At 34.8% G+C, this 20310-nt stretch overlaps 2 protein-coding genes across 4 annotated transcripts in view; one reads left to right on the forward strand and one right to left on the reverse strand.

Annotated features, from left to right (window-relative positions):
• The window catches only part of LOC123681098 (constitutive coactivator of PPAR-gamma-like protein 1), an 88729-nt gene that overhangs the window by 55874 nt on the left and 12545 nt on the right, over nt 1–20310 (forward strand). For both annotated transcript variants that reach the window (XM_045619304.1, XM_045619303.1), the window contains exon 13: nt 8377–8684. In XM_045619304.1, coding sequence (XP_045475260.1) covers nt 8377–8684 — 308 coding nt within the window. The remainder of the gene's footprint in view (nt 1–8376; nt 8685–20310) is intronic.
• On the reverse strand, nt 1276–5322 carry LOC123681096 (uncharacterized protein K02A2.6-like). Of its 2 annotated transcripts, none has more exons than XM_045619301.1 (2): nt 2166–5322; nt 1276–1893 (listed from the first exon to the last, which is right to left on the reverse strand). In XM_045619301.1, the coding sequence occupies exons 1-2, from the start codon at nt 5160–5162 to the stop codon at nt 1645–1647; spliced, it is 3246 nt and encodes a 1081-aa protein (XP_045475257.1). In that variant the 5' UTR covers nt 5163–5322; the 3' UTR covers nt 1276–1644. The 2 variants fall into 2 exon arrangements, with proteins under 2 accessions (XP_045475257.1, XP_045475258.1); XM_045619302.1 differs by having other exon boundaries at nt 1276–1879; nt 2152–5322.

Here is a 20310-nt window from a genome sequence, read left to right on the forward strand (position 1 = left end):
ATATTTGACATTTCTCTCAATTCTCGACTCTTGTGAACCAAGGGCGTAGATCTTTTTTTTCTTGGGGAGGGATAATCGAAAAAAAAATTTTTGACGACAACTTTTATCCATATCTGTAATGTTAGAAAAAGAAGTTTGATAATGAAGTTTGAACCAAATTACTCGAAATAATTTTTGTTGTTACTAATGCGGTTGTTCTTACCTTATACTGGGTGTTCTCAAATAAGAGTTACGAAGGAAAATGAGAAATTACTTGGATAATTTTGAGAAAAAAAAGTTTCATGAATATGAGCCCACAAACGCTTTGCTTTCAATATACAGGTTGTTTCTAGTGTGTCGTACAGTTCATCAAATATTTATTAATCTTCGCTACAGATTAGGTAAATAAATACCAAAACTTATAATTAATGCATTCATCAGAACTTACTAGCTGGATCTTTATAATAATTTGGATTTTCCTGAGGATTTTTAGAGATTTTTTCTCGAAATCGATAGCAGATACGACAAAACTATAACAAACCAAAAAGTGTAGTACTGGACCAGAGTTATATTTTACAATTTTTCTAAACTAACAGCCATTCACCAAAATATAGTTTTGGAGGAAGGAAGCAGGCATTCTTCCAGAAAATATATCACCCTGTAGATTTGCATTCAAAATTAGCATATCACATGGTGAAAACTTTAAACTGGAATATCTATGGCCAATTCATATTAAATATCTTGTGAAGGCAAGGTTATACGTTATACGAGAAAAAAACTTAAACTGTTGTATCTAAAACATAATGTTTGGGGACTCATGTTATAGGACTTTTTTTCTTAAAATGATCCGGAAATCTGTCATTTTCATTTGTATCTCCAATTTAGGAACACCATGTAATTACCCCCAGTATCCCCCTATTTCTACGCTCTTGTCGTGAAGTTTGAGTATAGAACAATAATATTTTATATTCTATGGTCTGTCATTATATTCCATTCATTTGAGTAAAAATTCGATATGAACTGAATTGTAATTTATTGTGAATGTTTGCAGTGTCTAAAATCAGTATTTCCTTTTTAAACGGCACCAGGCAGATGCGGTAATTCGCAAAAATTTTAAAGAGCGCCACCTCTGGTGAAGCAGACCACCTAAGCAACAGGTGGGTCTCTCAAAAAGTCTGAAACAAAATCGAATCAGTAAACACACCAGGTATTCTATGCATCTTACTTATAACATATACATGATCAGAGCGGTCTGTTCCCGATTTATCAGTTGTTTTGTTAAATTCTAATTTGATGGTATCTGTGGTGTATTGGAATAATAGCAATAATTAAAAGAAACGAATACGACGTATGCTTTATTCTTCATGTGCTACAATACAACTGGTCTGATTTTGCAACGGAGAACAGTTGGATACAACAAGATTAAGTGGGGGGTTTTGCGCATGACAATATTAATCTTTATAACGAATATATTACATTCTTCCCCCCTACGAGAAAATCTGAATTATATGAATTTTCAAAAATATCAGAAAACAACATAAGTAAATTTAACTTATTTTAGTTATAAGCACTCAAAAGAATATCACAAATTGATCAATGAAAATTTAACATATCACATCAAAATTCATCACAGCAAAACATCCAAAAAACATATATCCATTAAAATTATTCAGCCTGGAATCTCTCCGGAGGCTTTCTTACTCTCTTAGGTCTATCAGTCTTATCTAATATTACATTTTCATTACTTTTAAATACATTTTCATTACTTTCAAATACATTTTCATTACCCTTAAATACATTTTCATTACCTTCAAATACATTTTTATTTTTTGTTTCTTGTTCAAAATTACTAACAATTCTCTCTGATGGGTAAACAATATTCTCTGAAGTTTTTCTCAATTGATTAGCATGACGACCTGCCTTGGTGGCAGCAGTGGGATGGTTCCCGACTGCCAAAGCTAAGGTACCGGGTTCGAATCCCGGCAAGGGCATGGATGTTTAGTGGTTGTCAAGTCTTTGAGAAATAATAAAAATTGTATGTTGACGTAAGGATAAATGAGAATGTGAGTTGAATGTAATACATGTGAGAAAATTAGGAGAAATCCAACATATTTGTGACTGGGTACATAACCAAAGGTTGAGACAATAAGCGAGAAAGAATGAATGAATGAATGATTAGCATGACGTTTCCAACATCTGTCTAACTCTAAAATATGGACTAGAAATGTTACTCTTCCAATTTTTTTCCTAATTTTACCTTTAATCCAATTTGTTTTATTAACGTCTCGATAATCTTTTACCAAAACTAAATCATTTACTTGGTAATCGATAGAATTTTTTCCTTTATAATATTTCTTTTGATCTAGCTGTTTACAATGTACCTTATTAGCTAATTCTTTAGATGGTTTATACAACAGAGCATTGAATCTTGTTCTCAAGTTTCTACCGAACATAATTTGAGCAGGGCTTACTCCGGTAGTGCAATGTTCAGTAGTTCGATAGTCAAAAAGAAACCTAGAAAGAACTGTATTGGTGTCTACAGAGGTTTTTTCGCTCATAGCCTTTTTGATACCATTTTTAACTGTTTTTACACAATTTTCAGCTGCACCATTAGATTCTGGATGATATGGTGGGATCAAAACATGCTTAATATTATTCTTTTTCAAAAAAAATTCGAACTGTTCAGATGTGAAATAAGTAGCGTTGTCTGATACTACCGTTTTTGGTAAACCGAATCTGGCAAAACAACTCCTAAGCATCTTAATCGTCGCTTCCGAACTTGTCGTTGAAGTTTCAAAATATTCGACCCATTTCGAATGCGCATCTAATATGATCAGATAATACTTCTTGGAGAAAGGTCCAAAATAATCAATATGTAACCTTTCCCAAACTTCACCTGGCCACGACCAGGTTGCCAAAGGAACCTTAGCGGGATTAAATAAATTCTTTCTGCAACTTTCGCACCGCTTAACATAATTTTCTATATCCTTATCAAGATTTGGCCACCAAAAATGTGCCCTTGCAATATTTTTCGATTTAACAATACCAAAATGCGTCATATGCAATGTTTTGAGAAAAACATGTCGTAACTTTACTGGAACAACTATGCGATGATTCCAGAATAAACATTTATTAGACACTGCAAATTCTGAACGTCTGGAAAAATATGGTTTGATCATATCGTTACTAATGTACTTTGGCCACCCTATCTTCATAAATTCAATGACCTGACTCAACCCTTTATCATCGGCAGTTTCCCTTTCAACTACATCTAAGTTGATTGGCATTTCTTCACTATTTGTTAAAAAATTACAATATGGGAATTCGACATCATCGTTGTTACTCAAACTATCGGATTCGGATAATCTAGATAATGCGTCCGCCGTATTATTCTCCGATTTGACGTATTCGACTTCGTATTGGTAATTCGATAGAATCACAGCCCAACGCCTCAACCTATTAGCAGAAAATTGAGGGATTGGCTTGTTTTGTCCGAAAATCGTCATCAGAGGTTTATTATCTGTAATCAACTTAAATTTTTTTGCATAAAGATATTGATGAAACTTATGTACGCCGAAAATAATAGCTAAACCTTCTCTTTCTATCTGACTATAATTTTTTTCGCTTTTTGAAAGTGACCTTGAAGCATAAGCAATTGGTTTTTCAATTCCTGATGGGTATTGATGGCTTAAAATAGCCCCTAATCCGCGTGAACTAGCGTCTACTGTTAATCTAATATCTAACTCAGGATTGAAATGTACCAAAACTTCTGTTGAACTAAGCAATAACTTGATTCTGTCAAAAGCTTGGTCACAATCTTTCGACCAAAACCACTTTACATCCTTTCTCAACAAACGATGTAATGGACATAAAATCGAAGAAATATTTCGGATAAATTTTCCATAATTATTTACCATACCTAGAAATGATTTTAATTCAGTTATGTTATTTGGTTTCTGGACCTTCAAAATTGCCGCAACTTTATTCTCACTTGTGTGAAGACCTTCCCTATCAATTTTATATCCCAAATATTCAATTGAATCTTGGAAAAATTTACATTTAGAGATGCTCAACTTGAGACCGGAATTTTCTAAAATTGACAAAACTAATTTAAGTCTATTAAAATGTTCTTTTTCGTCTTTTCCCGTAATAAGAATATCGTCTAAAAATACTGTCACGCCATCAATTCCGCTCAACAGTGATTCCATCAATTTCTGAAATTTAGAGGGCGCTGAAGCAATTCCGTAAGTAAGTCTATTGTATATAAATAAACCTTTATGAGTTACAATAGTGGTGAGCTTTTTTGAATCATCATTCAAACCTACTTGTTGATACGCGTCTGATAAGTCTAATTTGGAAAATTGAACTCCTCCCTGTAGACAACCAAACAGATCTTCAATTCTTGGTAATGGATGTTGATCTATTTCAATGTGGGGGTTTATTGTCACCTTGTAATCTCCACAAAGTCTGACTGCACCATTTTTCTTCAACACTGGTACTTCCGGAGTGCCCCACTGACTATAGTCTACCGGTGAGATGATACCTAGTGAAAGAAGGCGATTAATTTCAGCTTCAACTGGCGATTTTAAAGCATATGGAATAGGACGGGCCTTATGAAATTTAGGAGTAACATTGGTATTTTTTAACTTTAAACTTAAGCTTGACTTATTGAATAATCCTACTCCTTCAGAAAAGAGATTCGAGAATTGATTCATCAGAGCATTTGTTTTAATATTAATTCTTTCATTCATGAAATTCAAATTTGAAAAGCCAATATTGTATATATTCAAGAAATCTCTACCCAATATTGGTGGGCCACCGTTTTTAAAGACATAAAAATTCATATTAGTTACAATTCTTTTAAATTCAACATTAGTATTCAAAATACCTAAAGGCTCTACCTTGATTCCATTATAAAAAGTGAGACATCGATCAGTCTGTTTCAATTTGTACATTCTAAATTTCTCTAAATACAAATTTTCAGAAATGCAAGAGATACTCGCTCCAGTATCAACTAGAAATAGAATATTACAAGAACCAAGTTTTACTTCTAGTGAGTATGCATTGTTTTGACTGATAGCATTATTGAGAACAAACAAAGAAGGTTCATTTTCGTAATTATCATTTTCATCTTGCAAGTAATTATGAGATCTTGAAACATTCATCATCATCATCATCATCATTCAGCCCTAAACCGTCCACTGCTGGACATAGGCCTCCCCAAGGCATTTCCATCTTTCTCTATTCTGTGCGGCTTCCATCCAGTTGGTGTGGATTCTTTTCAAGTCATCGGTCCATCTCGTTGGAGGTCGGCCTCGGCTTCGCTTGTCTGCTCTTGGTCGCCATTCCAGAATTTTCTTCGTCCATCTTCCGTCGTTAGATCTTGCAACATGTCCTGCCCACCTCCATTTAGCTCTCGTCACTCTCTCCAAAACATCATCCACACCCGTTCTTCTGCGAATCTCCTCGTTTCGAATTCTGTCTCTTAGACTTATTCCCAGCATCGATCGTTCCATCCTGCGCTGCGTTTTCTGCAGTTTTCTTGCCGATGCTTTGGTCAGGGTTAAGGTCTCTGCACCGTAGGTTAGAACGGGTAGAACACACATGTTGAAAGCCTCTCTCTTCAGCTTGGTTGGAATATCGCTCTTGAAGACATCACGAAGTTTGCCATATGCTGCCCATCCTAAAGTTGTTCTTCTGAGCAGTTCTGCTGTTTGGTTGCCTCTATCAATCCTCACTTCATGCCCCAGATATATGTAACTATGGACATATATATGTAACAGATATATGTAACTTGAAACATTATTCATTCTTTTTTTCTTTTTGAAACAATTATTAATATTATGGCCATTCTTTTTACAGAAAGAACAAAATAAATTTCTAAAGCACTTATCTTTATTATGACCAATTTTTCCACAGGTTGTACACTTGTCATTTGTACCATCATTCGTTGCGCTGGCGCTGGAACCTTTCTGGGAATTGAAGTGACGTCCGCTCTCATGACGTTTGACGTGGCTGCGCACAAGTAACAACTGTTCCATCTTCACGGAGTTGCCGATCTGGTAGCTCTGCGAAGACGCCATCTTGTTTTCTGCTATGCCGATAGCTTGTTCGAAAGTTATATCTTTCTTCTCTTCCAGGAGTCTGTCCAGTATAATACCTTTTTCGAATCCACAAACAAAACAGTCTCGGAGACAAATATCTAATTCCATTCCAAACTCACAGGAAACAGCTAAGCTCCGCACACGTGCTGCCCAATCCTTAATTGTTTCATTATTCCCTTTCTTGCTATCAAAGAATTTGAAACGTTCAGCTAGGACTGATTTTCTTGGGATGAAATGCTTATCCAAGAGTGAAATTAGCATATCGAATGTATTTAATTCAGGGACATCCGGGCTGCACATGTTGAATATCAGTTTGTACGATTCTTCATCCAACATGTTTAAGAGAATTGCACGTTTTTTATTATCACTGGTAACTTCATTAGCGATGAAATAATTGTTCAATCTCGCTTTATAGATGTTCCAATCCGTGATATTTAAATGAAATTCTCGCAGTTGGCCGATTCCACCCATAATCACTTCGGAAGAACCGACTTCACCCGTAGCCATTTTGTCTTCTCCACTTTTATTCACTCAAATAAAAAAAATATTCGCAGGCAAAACAAAATTAAAAATACTCTTAGAACACTTAACTCAAAAAATACTTCTTTTATCCTCGTCGCCAAATTATGTGGTGTATTGGAATAATAGCAATAATTAAAAGAAACGAATACGACGTATGCTTTATTCTTCATGTGCTACAATACAACTGGTCTGATTTTGCAACGGAGAACAGTTGGATACAACAAGATTAAGTGGGGGGTTTTGCGCATGACAATATTAATCTTTATAACGAATATATTACAGTATCCAAAAGTATTGTTTATTTCATATCTTTCATGGTTCTGACCAAAAAACTACAAAATAGACTGTAAGTAATTGTTTTCCTTTTTTTTTTGATGTTAAATCATCAAGTATCTGTATGCTGAGCTGAATTATTTTCAATGTTTCTCTCACCGTTCGTTTTGAAATTTGTTTTTGCATTGTAGTTTTCAGATATTTATGTAATTATTTATTCAATTGTTGTACAAATGTGATATCCCATTGCATATTTCAACATAGTTTATTTATAAGTGTTTTAAAAAATCTTGTTATTTATTTTAGAGCCTTGACGAAGATTTTGAAATAAAATCGAAACATGTCGGCAATGGTCTGAGAGGTGGTTTCTGTTCCAACAACCTGACCTTCAAGTAAATCAGTTTACTGATTTTTATTGCTAGTGTATCTGCATGAAAGACAGCGGCCTAGCGATATTGAGCATTTGGTACCAGTCCCGAATACTCCAGCGCCAGTCCCAGTCGTGGTTTTGGAACGATCTGTGTACCATTTGATGGTAATATTTTTAAGAACTGGGATTGTGGACTCCTTTTCCCAATCTTTTTTTTTTTTACTTAGTATCGTAATAAAGGTTTTTTCGATGCTAATTTTTTTTATCATCCCGTTACTGGGAAGGTTCGCTGATGGATGTAATTAGTCAAGAAGGACCAGGCTCTTTTATTCCTAATTCTCTCATCGCCGGTACGTTCCCTAGATAGTCTTAGAGTGGCTTCATAAGCCAATCCCTCTATTACTAGATGAAGAGGTGTTAGATCTGTAATGATCTCCAATGCCCTAGTTGGGCACGTTTCCAGTCAAATACAAACGCAGGCTAACCTTAGTATTTTATCAAGGGCTTTCCTCATGCTGTTCTGACTTGCTTTAGCATGCCCCATAGGTTATTATCGATCTCACAATCATGACGTACATCCATCGCAGTATTTTTGGGTTACATCCCCAAGTCTTACCAGCCAAACGCTAGCACGCCATCAAGGCCTTTGTTGCTTTGTTAGTCGTAACCTCAATGTGTTTCCTTCATAGAAGCTTACTGTCTAGTGTTACTCCCAGATATTTGACTTCAAATTTTCACTCTATGATGTCTCCGTTTAGAGAGTGAGATTTCATAGTTGGAAGTTTCCTTTTCCGAATGAATGGGATTACTGTGGTCTTGGATGGGTTAATGTTCAGCCCCACTGACAAGCACCATTGCTCAATTATTCTAAGGCCCTCTTGCATTAAATCGCACAAGTTGAAATTAATTAGTTTTTCTAATTAGTAGTTTATCAAAAATAAATATCCAAATTAAAAAAAAAATAAAATTAATTATACCCACTTGGTATTTGGTAATATGGTTCCATCGGTTCATTATTGGTTTAACAATGAATATTTTTGGGGCTTGTACGGGCCTAATGTCAGTTCCTTGAGTTTCTCAGAGGCATGAGAATCTCAGGATGAAAACATTAAACTTAAGATATTTTAGGTTTGATACGTCCAAACCTTGGAGGACCAACTTGTATTCCTCAAATGCCCATTCCTTCAGCGAGAAGCACGCCTGGTTTGAGGAGACCTATCCTATCCAAAGGGGGTCAGTTGCAAGTAGCAGGTGTGGTTGTTGGATCTTGGGGGGCTAATTATGGCTATCAGGGTTTGAATCGTCAACCTCCTGGTCCTGTAAACTTTGGTAGAGGACGTGGAGGCGGCAACCAGTTTCCCCAGAATTCCGGAGGAAGAGGACAGGGCAAGAAAAACGGCTCCCCAACTTATCCTGTAGGAAATAGAAAACAGTCTGTAAGTTGATTTATATTAATTTGTCGGTGTGGCAAATATAAAAGTTCATACTAACTTCAATAATCCCAGTTTAGAGCAATTTCATTGAGATAAAAACACTCGTCTCTGTCTTTCAACTTTATGTTTCAAATGGAGAAAAACTTACAATTATTCATTTTTGGGTATAGTAAAAAAATATAATTGTATGTGTTGATGGTAAACAATTTCCTCAAATTATACAATGTGTATTATTAGTGTACAGTGCATCCCATTTTGGGTGAGACAGCCAGGTTTCTCGCTTGTTATTTAAGATAGAGCCTTGCGGTTTTCATGTTCCTGTCCTACTTTTTCGTGAAACTCAAGTTGGTCTAATCAGATTGTGCATAACTGTTTCCGTTCAAAAGATACAGGGTGATTTTGGAAATTGATACTTTTCGGACCCCTTCTTTATCTCCGAAGTTATTAGAAATAATGCTGAGATAAAAACTACGTCTGAATCAGAATTCTGCGTAGAATCCAGTGGCGTACTCAATATTTTTTTCGGGGTATGGTTTTGAAGATTCAACACAAACCTATATTTTTTTTAATGGAACACCCTATATATCATTACTTCGTTGAATTCGTTATTTTTTTCCCTTCAAAATGATTTATGATACTATGTAGGTAGGCTGTTCAGAAATGTTAAAAAAACACTAAAACGTCAAATAATGATGATTTTTTGTAAATGGGCCATGAATTTTCTATGTTTCAATAAGAGGATTATTACTTTCGATTTTTAAAAGTAGTAGGTCATTGATGACACAAACATCCTCGTTGTTATTATGGCTACTATGCATTTGGGAGCATTGTTTTATCAAGTAGGCATTGGAGGGAAAAACCAATCTGATCTAGCTGTCATCGCTATAAATTATTGTTATCATTATTGATTCTTCTTTTCTATGGGAAATCCATTGCCCATTAACAAAAAATCTTCATTATTTGATGTTTTAGTGTTTTTTTAACATTTCTGAACATCCCACCTACATAGTGTCATATATCATTTTGAAGGGAAAAAAATAACGAATTCAACGAAGTAATGATACACATGGCGTTCCATTAAAAAAAACATAAGTTTGTGTTGAATCTTCAAAACCATACCCCGAAAAAAAATATTGAGTACGCCACTGGATTCTACGCAGAATTCTGATTCAGACGTAGTTTTTACCTCAGCATTATTTCTAATAACTTCGGAGATAAAGAAGGGGTCCGAAAAGTATCAATTTCCAAAATCACCCTGTATCTCTTGAACGGAAACAGTTATGAAAAATCTGATTAGACCAACGTGAGTTTCACGAAAAAGTAGGACAGGAACGTGAAAACCGCAAGGCTCTATCTTAAATAACAAGCGAGAAACCTGGCTGTCTCACCCAAAATGGGATGCACTGTACGTAATTTCATTGAATGCTGTTAAGTTATGAAAGAATTCAATATATTTTCTATCGAAAGCACCCATTTATTGAGACATGTGATCAAATTTCTCTTGAAAGCGGAACATCGGATTGAAATAATGTCGAATTTGTATTCGTTAACCCTAACAGTGCGCGCAATTTGGTGGCAATATCTCCAGCAATTCCTTTTCGGAAGTAGAAAACCTTTTAATTGTTCGGAACACCGGAAGGTGCCCTTTTGAGAACTTAAGAGTCCGTTCACGCGGCGCAAATTCAGGCGTTTTCTTAACTAATTCGGTCTTGATTTTCACAGAAACGGTAAACGCTATCGAGATGATTCAAAACAATATTGGAAGGTCTTTATCCCTTGTATGATCGTTAGGTAATAATTTCACTTAAAGTTGCAAATTAATTGTATTATTGACGTAGAAAGAACGATTTTCAATACCAATTTTTCATTAATTTATTGTCGCTCCAGTTGACCTAAATTCTAAAATCTAATACAACATGGTCATAGCCTATTTTTTCTTCTTTCCAATGATACCAATAAGAAATATATTACATCATAGTTACCCAAAATTCTATGTGACGTTGTAAATCTGTTTCAAGTGCCAGAATTGTGAACTAAAAATCGTTGCTCGTCCCTGAGGGGCGTGGCTTGTAGCTATCAGGACCGTCTTTTAGGAAATAGATAGATAGATAGATAGGTTCTTTATTTCAGATTTTAAATTTTCATACACAGAAAAAAATACAAAATGAAATAGTGTCAATTACAATGATTTACAATTTGATTATACCTATATAAAGTAATCCCCCAAACAATAGGGTTCCATATTAATCAAGAATTTCTTTGTTTTTGCCTTGAAGATCTTATAATTCTCAATATTCTTTATATTCTGGGGTAATTTGTTGAAAATTTTTATGCACATATATGATGGATTTTTTTCAGATAGAGATAGCTTATGTTGTGGAAAAGTAATATCAACCGTTCTTGTGTTATACGTAAAATTAGTATTATTTTTAAGGAATTCTGTTTTATTTCTATGAAGGTATAGAAGGCACTCGAGCAGGTACAAACCATAAACTGTTAGAACGCCTAATTCCCTGAATTTACCTCTGCAGGAATCCCTAAACCCCATATTCAATAATACTCGGATTATGCGCTTCTGACTGACAAATATGGACTGGACAGATGAACTTAGGCCCGGTGCACACATCCGACTTTTGCAGTTACGACACCCGTTGCGGTGTCGTACCTATTCAATGCACACTACATACTACACCGGCGTGGTTGCGGAGCCGGATAAATTCAATGTGCACTAGTTTCCCATTCAGCATCGTGAATGTAATACTTTCTGGACTTATTTGATTATGATCAAATAAGTCCAGAAAGTATTTACATTCACGATGCTGAATGGGAAACTAGTGCGCATTGTATTTGTTGGATCATAAAAATTTAAAACTTTTTCAGTTTTTCATGATTTCTACGAAACTGTCACTCATATGATCTTGAAATCTCTAGCTGTTTCAAAAATTGAATTTAAATTTTTATCAATAAGAGTTTGAATAAGACACTTTATTACTTTCGCAATAACTATAGACAATGATAAAATCGTTCGGAAGAAAATATATAGGCTACCAGCGGACTCACCGATCATGAGAAATAGAGATGAATTGTTGAAAATCCTGTGGTTCGAAGAATTGATGAGAACAACATACTACTACCCAATAAATTTTTCTGATGACATCATCTCATTTTAGTTTCTTCAATGAAGAAATCGATATCCAATTCCCTCTCTGCCATTGTGCGAACTCAAGACAAAAGTCGTATGTGTGCACAGGCCAATATAGAAAAGAGTACTGAGATATCGCATGTACGACTGCGGCCCAGTTGCGGCCTAGAGGGACATGCTACGAAAAAACGATCGTATGCTGGCAGTTACGACGTCGCAACTGCACGGCGGGTAGTGTGCATGCTCCCATTTGATTCTTTGTACCACAGGCCGCAAGTACGACACAGCAACGGTGTCGTAACTGCAAAAGTCGGATGTGTGCACCGGGCCTTATTCCCCAGAATATTATTCCGTATCTCAGTAGCGATTCGAAATTAGCATAGTACAGTACTTTTTTTACATTTTGATTTATATATTTATGTATAATTCTGAAAGCATAAATGACTTTGTTGAGTTTTTTTGAAAGATAATTAATATGTGTGTTCCACTTCAAGAATTCATCTATAATGATTCCCAGGAACTTGGTACTCTCAACAGTTTTAATGTGCTGGTTGCTCAGACAGACCTCTGAGGGTATTCCTTTTGAATTACTTGCTCTGAATATTATTACGTTTGTTTTGTCAGTGTTGATAGTGAAATTATTCTTTTTGAACCAATTCTCAACGCAGCTATACAGGTTGTTACATCTTTCTTTCAATACATTACTATTTTTCCCAGCTATTAAGGCATTAGTATCATCTACAAAATTTGTGAGTTCTGAATCTTCTATTGTATTTGTTTCTTGGTCCTGATCATTTATAATTATCAAGAAAAGGACAACCCCTAAAATACTGCCTTGAGGTACACCAAACTCATTTTGCAGCCATGAGGAAAAGTGTGTTTCATTATTTTTTGTTATCTTGACCCGTTGCAACCGTTCTGATAGATAAGAAGCAAGCCAGCTCAAGGCACTACCTACTATACCATACTGTTCCAACTTTTTCAATAAGTGTTCTCTATTCAAACAGTCAAATGCTTTAGTTAGATCTATAAATAGACCTGCTACAAGTTTATTTTCTTCTAAGAATTTCAAGATGTTAGATGTGAACTGGAAAATTGCGGTTTGAACTGACCTACCTCTTAAATAGCCATGCTGAGAAGGACTGAAAAGATTACAGTTGTTAAAATATTCTAGAATACGAGTAGACATAGCTAACTCAAAAACTTTTGAGAAACTGTTTAATAGACTAATTGGTCTGTAATTCTCTAATTTGTCAGGATCCCCTGACTTAAAAATTGGTTTGATAATTGTAAGTTTAAGTGGGTCTGGAAATATGCCGAATTTAAGAGAATTGTTCACAATATGACACAAAACATCCCTGACAGTATCTATGCTGAGCTTTACAATGCAAACTGGAATTTCATCAATACCACTACTCATTTTGCTCTTTAATTTATTACCCAGCTCTGAAATTTCTGAGGGTGAAAAGGCTCTTAGATACATGGTATCTGTTTTGACATTACACGAAAAGTTACAACCGGTATTGTTCTGTAATATGTTAGGAACTATGTTTTGCAAAAAGTTATTATATGTTTCTGAAATGTACTTAGGTGTTCCATTTAATTGACACTCATCCTCATAGAAAAAATTTCCCTGAATTTCCTTACAAACATTCCACATGGTTTTATTTTTATTATCAGATGCTAAAATTTTGTTGTTATAATGTTTTTTTTTGAGTTCAATTAAGGTGTTATCATATCTCCTTTTTTCTTTCTTGTACAAGCTCTTATACTCCCTATCCTGATTACTTAAACTGAATAATAAGTCTAAATTTTTTTTGCATTGTATAAATTCCGGATTGTCACGAAAAATTTCTTTTAGCTTCGGTTTTCCTAAAACTATTTTTCTTTTCGGGAAATGTTTCTCAAAGATATTTGAAAATATTCTTGCAAAGTATTCCCATTGTTCGTTGACACAATGAGTTTCGACAGAGTAAACCTGCAACCAATTCTGCTCACCTAGTTCATTCAAGAAATCTTGCTTTGCCTGATCTGTGAACAGCCTAATTTGCCTTGTTTTGAGTGATCTATTAGTTTCAACATTAAAAGATATTTTCTGGGCACTGTGATCAGAGATATGGTTGAAGATAACGCTGCCTTTTATAGTTCTAGTTACATTGGAAAATATATTGTCAATACAGCTGTTTGTGTTATTAAATACTCTAGTGTCCTCGTTAATATGCTGTTTCAATGAAAAAGAGTGTAAAAGAGACAATAATTCAGTTTTAAATTTGTTTTCTTTTTTAAGTTCTATATTAAAATCTCCTCCTAAAATTACCGTTTTGTTTTCCTGTTGAATTGAGAGCAATAGACCCTCCAAGTGAACAAGAAATGCGTCTCTATCACCGTTACATGGCCTGTATATTGATATTATTAAATATTTACAAGTGTAGAGTTCACATTCTGCCACAGCACACTCCATCTCACCTTTTACAGACAATTCACTCAAGTCCTTTCTGTGCTTGTTTTTCATTTCCTTGTGCAAGTAAACTGCAGCACCACCATGCTCGTTTTCTTCTCTGCACCATTGCGCTGCCAAGACATATTCACCAATTGATATTAATTGCAGCTGTTCAAGAGTTTTCCAGTGTTCAGTCATCATGAAAAATTTACATTCTTGTTCACCCCTCAGGAAATATTGGATTCGGTCAACCACATTACCAAGTGACTGAACATTTTGATGAATAGCACTTATATTTACTTCTGCTGTATTTCGGTTTTCAATTAATTCATTGTTATTCCCGGCGTAACCTAGGCCAATTGAGTATTTATTTGAAAATTTCCACTCCTTTCACTCAAAAATTTTTTATTCTTTTCAAAATTAAATCTTTTCACTCCAACATTTTTCGGCCAAAACTGCGGTTGATACATTGTGTCTTTTTTTTCTAGAGGTGCTGTTACAAGAAATCTCTTAAGCTGGTCAATATCACTTGGAATTTCCTCAACATTAGTTGTTTTCTTATCAAATCCAGGTTTATTAGAAATATAGTCAAGAATTTGTTCTTCTGTGGTTACTCGATTTACCCTGTATATATACAGCCATACTTTTCTCTCTCCACCTGCGAATCCATTTTTACTTTGTTCCTCGCTGATTTCCGCTGTACCTAAGTTTTTCCTGGGTCTTTTTTCCCATATGTAACCTTTTTGAACCCATTTTCATCTACTTGGTTTTCTGTTGTTGTTTGTTTTTGTTGATTGTTTACATTCGACTGTTCTGTCAAAGAGTATCTTTTATTCCGTGGTTCTACTACATCAATCAGTTTTTCTTGTTCTGCCTGACTGTCATTTGTGTGATTTTGATAATCTCTTACAGTTTTCTGTTCGGAGGATGCCGGCGCCATCTGCTGAGGATGTGCTGCACCTGTTACCATGCTATATGTAACATCTTTCTTCTTAATGTTTGATGACATCTGTGTTTGCAAACTATAATTCCTCTGTTTCAGGTGATTTGTCGGTAATGCTGCTGTCTGTGTTATCAAATTATTCTCCTTGTATCCAGTGTTTATGTTTTGATTGTTTTTTATCTGTTTTTTGTCGTCTCTTGTTTCTAGAAATTCATTTTGGATTTGGGCGATTCTTTGCATTAAAAAACGATTGTTCTCCTTCAGGATTGAATTCTTATCCTCCATTTCAATTCTTAGTCGCTCCTTATTATCCTTGTATTCATTTAGAAGTTGTTTCAAGTGATTCACTTCTGCTGATAGTATTTGGTTTTCATACCTCATTTTAAAATTTTCTTCCTTCAGTTGGATATTTAGTGACACAAGATTTCGGGTCCAATTCAGCTTCCGTGTTCTTGTCTAAATTGTACGCAGAGCCATCTGCTTCGCAGCATTTCACGAACAATCCATCCAAAAATGAAAAGCCACTTATGCTCATTAGTTTTCTTGCACATGAATCATGGTAGGCACCACAACAGTTTTTGCATAGAAATGTTGAAAATGATTTTTTTGGGCAACACTTGAAGTATTTGTAAATTTTCTGGGTGTTTTTCACCTCAGAATCTGCACTTATATCAGAGCACTGATCAGTCACGTCTTCTCCACTTTCCGCCATCTTTAAATGTATTCTTGAAAACCTGAATTATTTGTTACGAACAAAAAAAAATATTTTGTCGCTTAAACCTGCAAGTTCCTATTCCAGCATTGATTATCTTTAAAGCCATATGTCTGATTTTCATGTTACTTTCTCGAATGAAAAAATGTATTCCTCATGGAAGGTTTCGGATTGGATGCAATAGTCAATTAATTACTTCGGACCGAAGGTTCGTAAGTTTGAGAAAAAGTAGATATCTGTTATTGAAAAAATCGATTCGGATGTAATATTGGCTGGCAAATTACCTTGTTTTTAACATATTTCATATAATACAAAATTTGGGTAGTTCAGAACCTATCTAAGATTCGGTATTGTGCTACTGCTTGAGAATAATACTTATATAAAAAGTTAACAAGAAGTGATTTCGTGTAAATTTATTAGAGTTATTTCAAGATTTCATTGTCACATCAGATAAACATCAGTTGTAAATAAAGGTTATTCGGTACTCTTTTGTGTACCGTATTATTTCATTGCTGGACAATTTGACAGTTTCTAGGTAGGTTCAGCATTGCATAGGTACCTGAAAGAAGGCATTTCAGGAGTAAAAATTTGAAATGGTCTATTTTTGTACCTATACGTATATTTCTACTTACTCATTGATTTTATGTAGAAATGAAGAATATACCCGACATTGAAATAAACATTTTCAAACTGAAATTCCTAGAATGGTATTCTCAATTTCGGGTTGAGGTATTACTAGAAGTTTTCATATCTATTTGTCCTGTGCAGTTCTCCTTATAATTTTGTTTATGTGTATTGAATTGAACCTTTTATGCAGGGAAATATCTTTGGATACATTCCGAATTGTTTATATTCAGCAATTTCTCTAAAAGAACATTCCAGTCACTCCGTTATTTTTGAATAAAATTTATCTAATATGCGTTCGGTGAAGGAAATAAAAATAGGGTTTCAGTCGAAATTAGTTTTCGTACGCATTATGTGTAGAATTTCGAAATGGTATGAATGTCCCTTGTTTTTCATTTTCACTGTATAAAGAAAGAAAGAGAATTTTTTACAATGATTTCAAAATAAAAGAGTACACAATGAAGTATGTAACACCAACAGTGCATACACGCTATGAAAATTGAAATTCATCTTCGACGGCCATAGAAGCTGAAGGATTTTGTTCCAGTTTACCTATGTACAAATTGATACAGCAAAATGATTGCCGATGGGGACAGTAGTTGTTACAAAAAAAAAAATTCTTGATACTACTCTTGTTATAAGAAGCTCAATTTTTCTGTGTTCATCAACAGTTGAAACCATAGAAATATTGAGACTCTTAGATGGTACAAAACCTTATTATTTTATGGAAAAAGGTATTTGACCATTTTCCATTATTTATATTGATACGATACCATACGATGTTATATATTTTTGAAATCAGGAAAGATTGAGCTTTCAAAAAATAGCATAGAAATCTAGTGTTCCCATTTGAAAAAACATAACTTTGGGTCATAGCTTCATAATTAAAAACCCTTTTGAAAAGACGAGCAGGCCACTGGATTTTACGTAAAGAAGTGCCTCTATGTTGTTTTTCGATTTTCAAATTAGAACCCTAATTTTTTGTGATTTCATTGGATTCTACGCTGTAAAATAAGGGTAGTGTCCAAACATGATTATGCTCTCAAATTCAATAATTCAAGAGTTATTCGAGATTTTATGAATTTATGTTATACGTAGGGTCAATTTCATCCACAGTAAAAATACACTGCTCAACAATTGATAGGGATCACTTACTTGTTCTAAATTCATTTCTGAAATATTCGCTCCAAGATTATAAATTTAGTCAGATATCCGAGAATTTTCAGTTGATAATATGGTTCACTTGAGAAAAGAATGAAAAAATGGAAAGTTGGAGAGAAAAAAAGACTTTATTAGGAACACTCAAAATTTTGTGTTTGAATAACATAAAAATTTTATGATGAAACCACAAGAAGGCTAAAGTTTCGGTTAAGCTTGTACCTAGTTGGTCCACCACGAGCTCGTCTCAAGCATTCTACCCTACGAGGCATACTTTCGATCAAACGATTTATAAAATTGTGGGGCAAATTCGTCCAAATATCCCGTAAAGCGTTAGAAAGGTCCTCCAGGTTATTGATCGGTTGTTCTAAGGTTGACAATTGTCTAGACATCTCAGACCAGACATGTTCGATGCAATTCATGTCTGGAGAGCGAGCTGGCCAGTCCATCCTATCAATAGCATGAGTTTCTAGCGCTTCATTAACCAGACGACTACGGTGTGGACGGGCATTATCGTCAATTGAAATGAAATTCCCGCCCACGGCACCCGCAAACGGAACAATTATGGGTTTAATAATAATATCGTGATATCTCTGGCTGGTCATGGTGGTGTTCTGCAGAACAACCAACTCTGTGCGTTGGTTCAAACAAATGCCTCCCCATACACATATAGAACCTCCGCCAAAAGCTGTTGTGGGTAGCATAAACTGTTCTGCATACCTTCGAACTCCTCTTTCCCTCCAAGCAAGAATACGTCCATCGGAGTTGACCAAACGAAATCTAGACTCATCCGTAAATAAACATCGGCTCCAATCTTCAAGTGTCCAATTGCGGTGCTCCTCAGCCCATTGCCGTCGATGAACCCGGTGTTCCCTATTCAAACGGGGATGTTGTACCCTCCTACGTGCTCTCAAACCACGAACATGTAGTCGTTGTCTTATAGTCTGGTTCGAAATTAGAACTCCTGTTGCAACAATGTGGGATTTCTCCTAGCATTGAGGATCAAAAGACGATCTTGGGCAGCTGTTGTACTGCGCTGCCGACCTCCCCCATGAACATAAGCTACTGAGTCGTTTTGGATGAACCTATTCCAAGCCCGACTCACGACACTTTGCGAAACATTCAACCGCCGGGACACTTCTCGCTGGGACAAACCTTTCTGTATCCACCGTATGATTTGGTCCAGTTGCACAGGGGCCAAACGTCTTCTCGGCATGACTGATAAGCTGATATTGTTCTCATTTCTTCAATTATTGTCACCTTATGTGTTTGAACGAGAGAAAAAAAACAGATTTAATAACAAATACCACATTGCTTTTCACTCCACCTGTAACAGCCTACAGATAATAATCGATTTTGTGAACAAGAGCCGATGAAGTGAGGAAGACTTTGATATAATCAACTCAAAACATTTTACTTTTTCCTTAGAGAACATATAATGTACAGATATTCACGAGATAACTTGAAAAAAATACAAATGAAGAGAAGTTCAAAAGTGATCCCTAGCAATTGTTGATCAGTGTAATTCAAGTAATAGTGACTACGGAAATTCTCTCTTTTTTTCGGTTTTTCCTTAATATTTTGAAAACTATGTGGACTGACGCAATAATTTTAGAAAAGTTTAATTGAAAATGGAAATCTTGATAATATCTAAGACATAAAATGAAAAAAAAAAGTTTTTTTGAAAAATATATTTTGAATTCTTGTATAATCGGAAGTGCCGGAACTCCGAAAATATTTTAGCTCAATAGAGCAGCATGAACAATGTCTTATTCCGAATTTTCAGATTTCAAATCGGCTCCTTTCTCCAGAAACGTCTAATAGGCCGTCGAACTCGAAACACCCTGTATGTTCTTGTTATAATACGAATAATTCTTTATTTGATCCTTTATGTACATACCAATTAGGTGTAGATCCTGTCAAAACAATAATAATAAACCTAAAAAAACAACAATTCACAACTTCATTAAAGTTCCCTGAAATCATTATCATCCAAAAACTCATTAATTGAATAATAACATTTTTTAATTAAAAACATCTTAAGTGATTTCTTTTGAATATTTTTACATCTACTTTTGAAAACAGTTGGTAACCTATTCCATATTGATAAAATAGAGTAAGTGATATTTTTTTGTACAAAGGTAAAATTAGGTTTTTCATTACTCAAATAGAATTTGCTCCTTGTATTATGGGCATGTTTCATTTCTAAGTTTTCGAATTCAGATGGATTATTTATTTTGTACATTACACATTCATATATGTACGAGAGAGAGAGAGAGAGAGAGAGAGAGAGAGAGAGAGAGAGAAAGAGTTTATTAGTGCCAATGCAACATAAATCGCTTACACAAGTCAAAGTATTCAGTTTATCCGACATAACAAACGCATAATGTATAAATAAAATAATAAATATATGTATAGATAAAATAATAAATGTGTCAATATAATAAAATGACAAATATGTCACACACATAGCAAGAACAATATAAAATAGTTCAATTCTGCAATATATTGTACTTATGAAATTCATCCAATGAATAAAAAGCAGTATCCAACAAAATTGTTTTCAACCTTGCTTTAAACTCAACCCCAGAAAATCTTCTCATCCAACCG

The sequence above is a fragment of the Harmonia axyridis genome, chromosome 5, assembly GCF_914767665.1.
Source record: "Harmonia axyridis chromosome 5, icHarAxyr1.1, whole genome shotgun sequence".
NCBI classification, from domain to species: Eukaryota; Metazoa; Arthropoda; class Insecta; order Coleoptera; family Coccinellidae; genus Harmonia; species Harmonia axyridis.

Coding starts and splice junctions, on each gene's coding strand:
- LOC123681096 (XM_045619301.1), bottom strand. CDS start 5,162: ATGATGATGATGATGATGATGAATGTTTCAAGATCTCATAATTACTTG. Junction 1,894..2,165: donor AGTTAGACAGATGTTGGAAA/CGTCATGCTAAT, acceptor ACCAAGGCAGGT/CGTCATGCTAATCAATTGAG.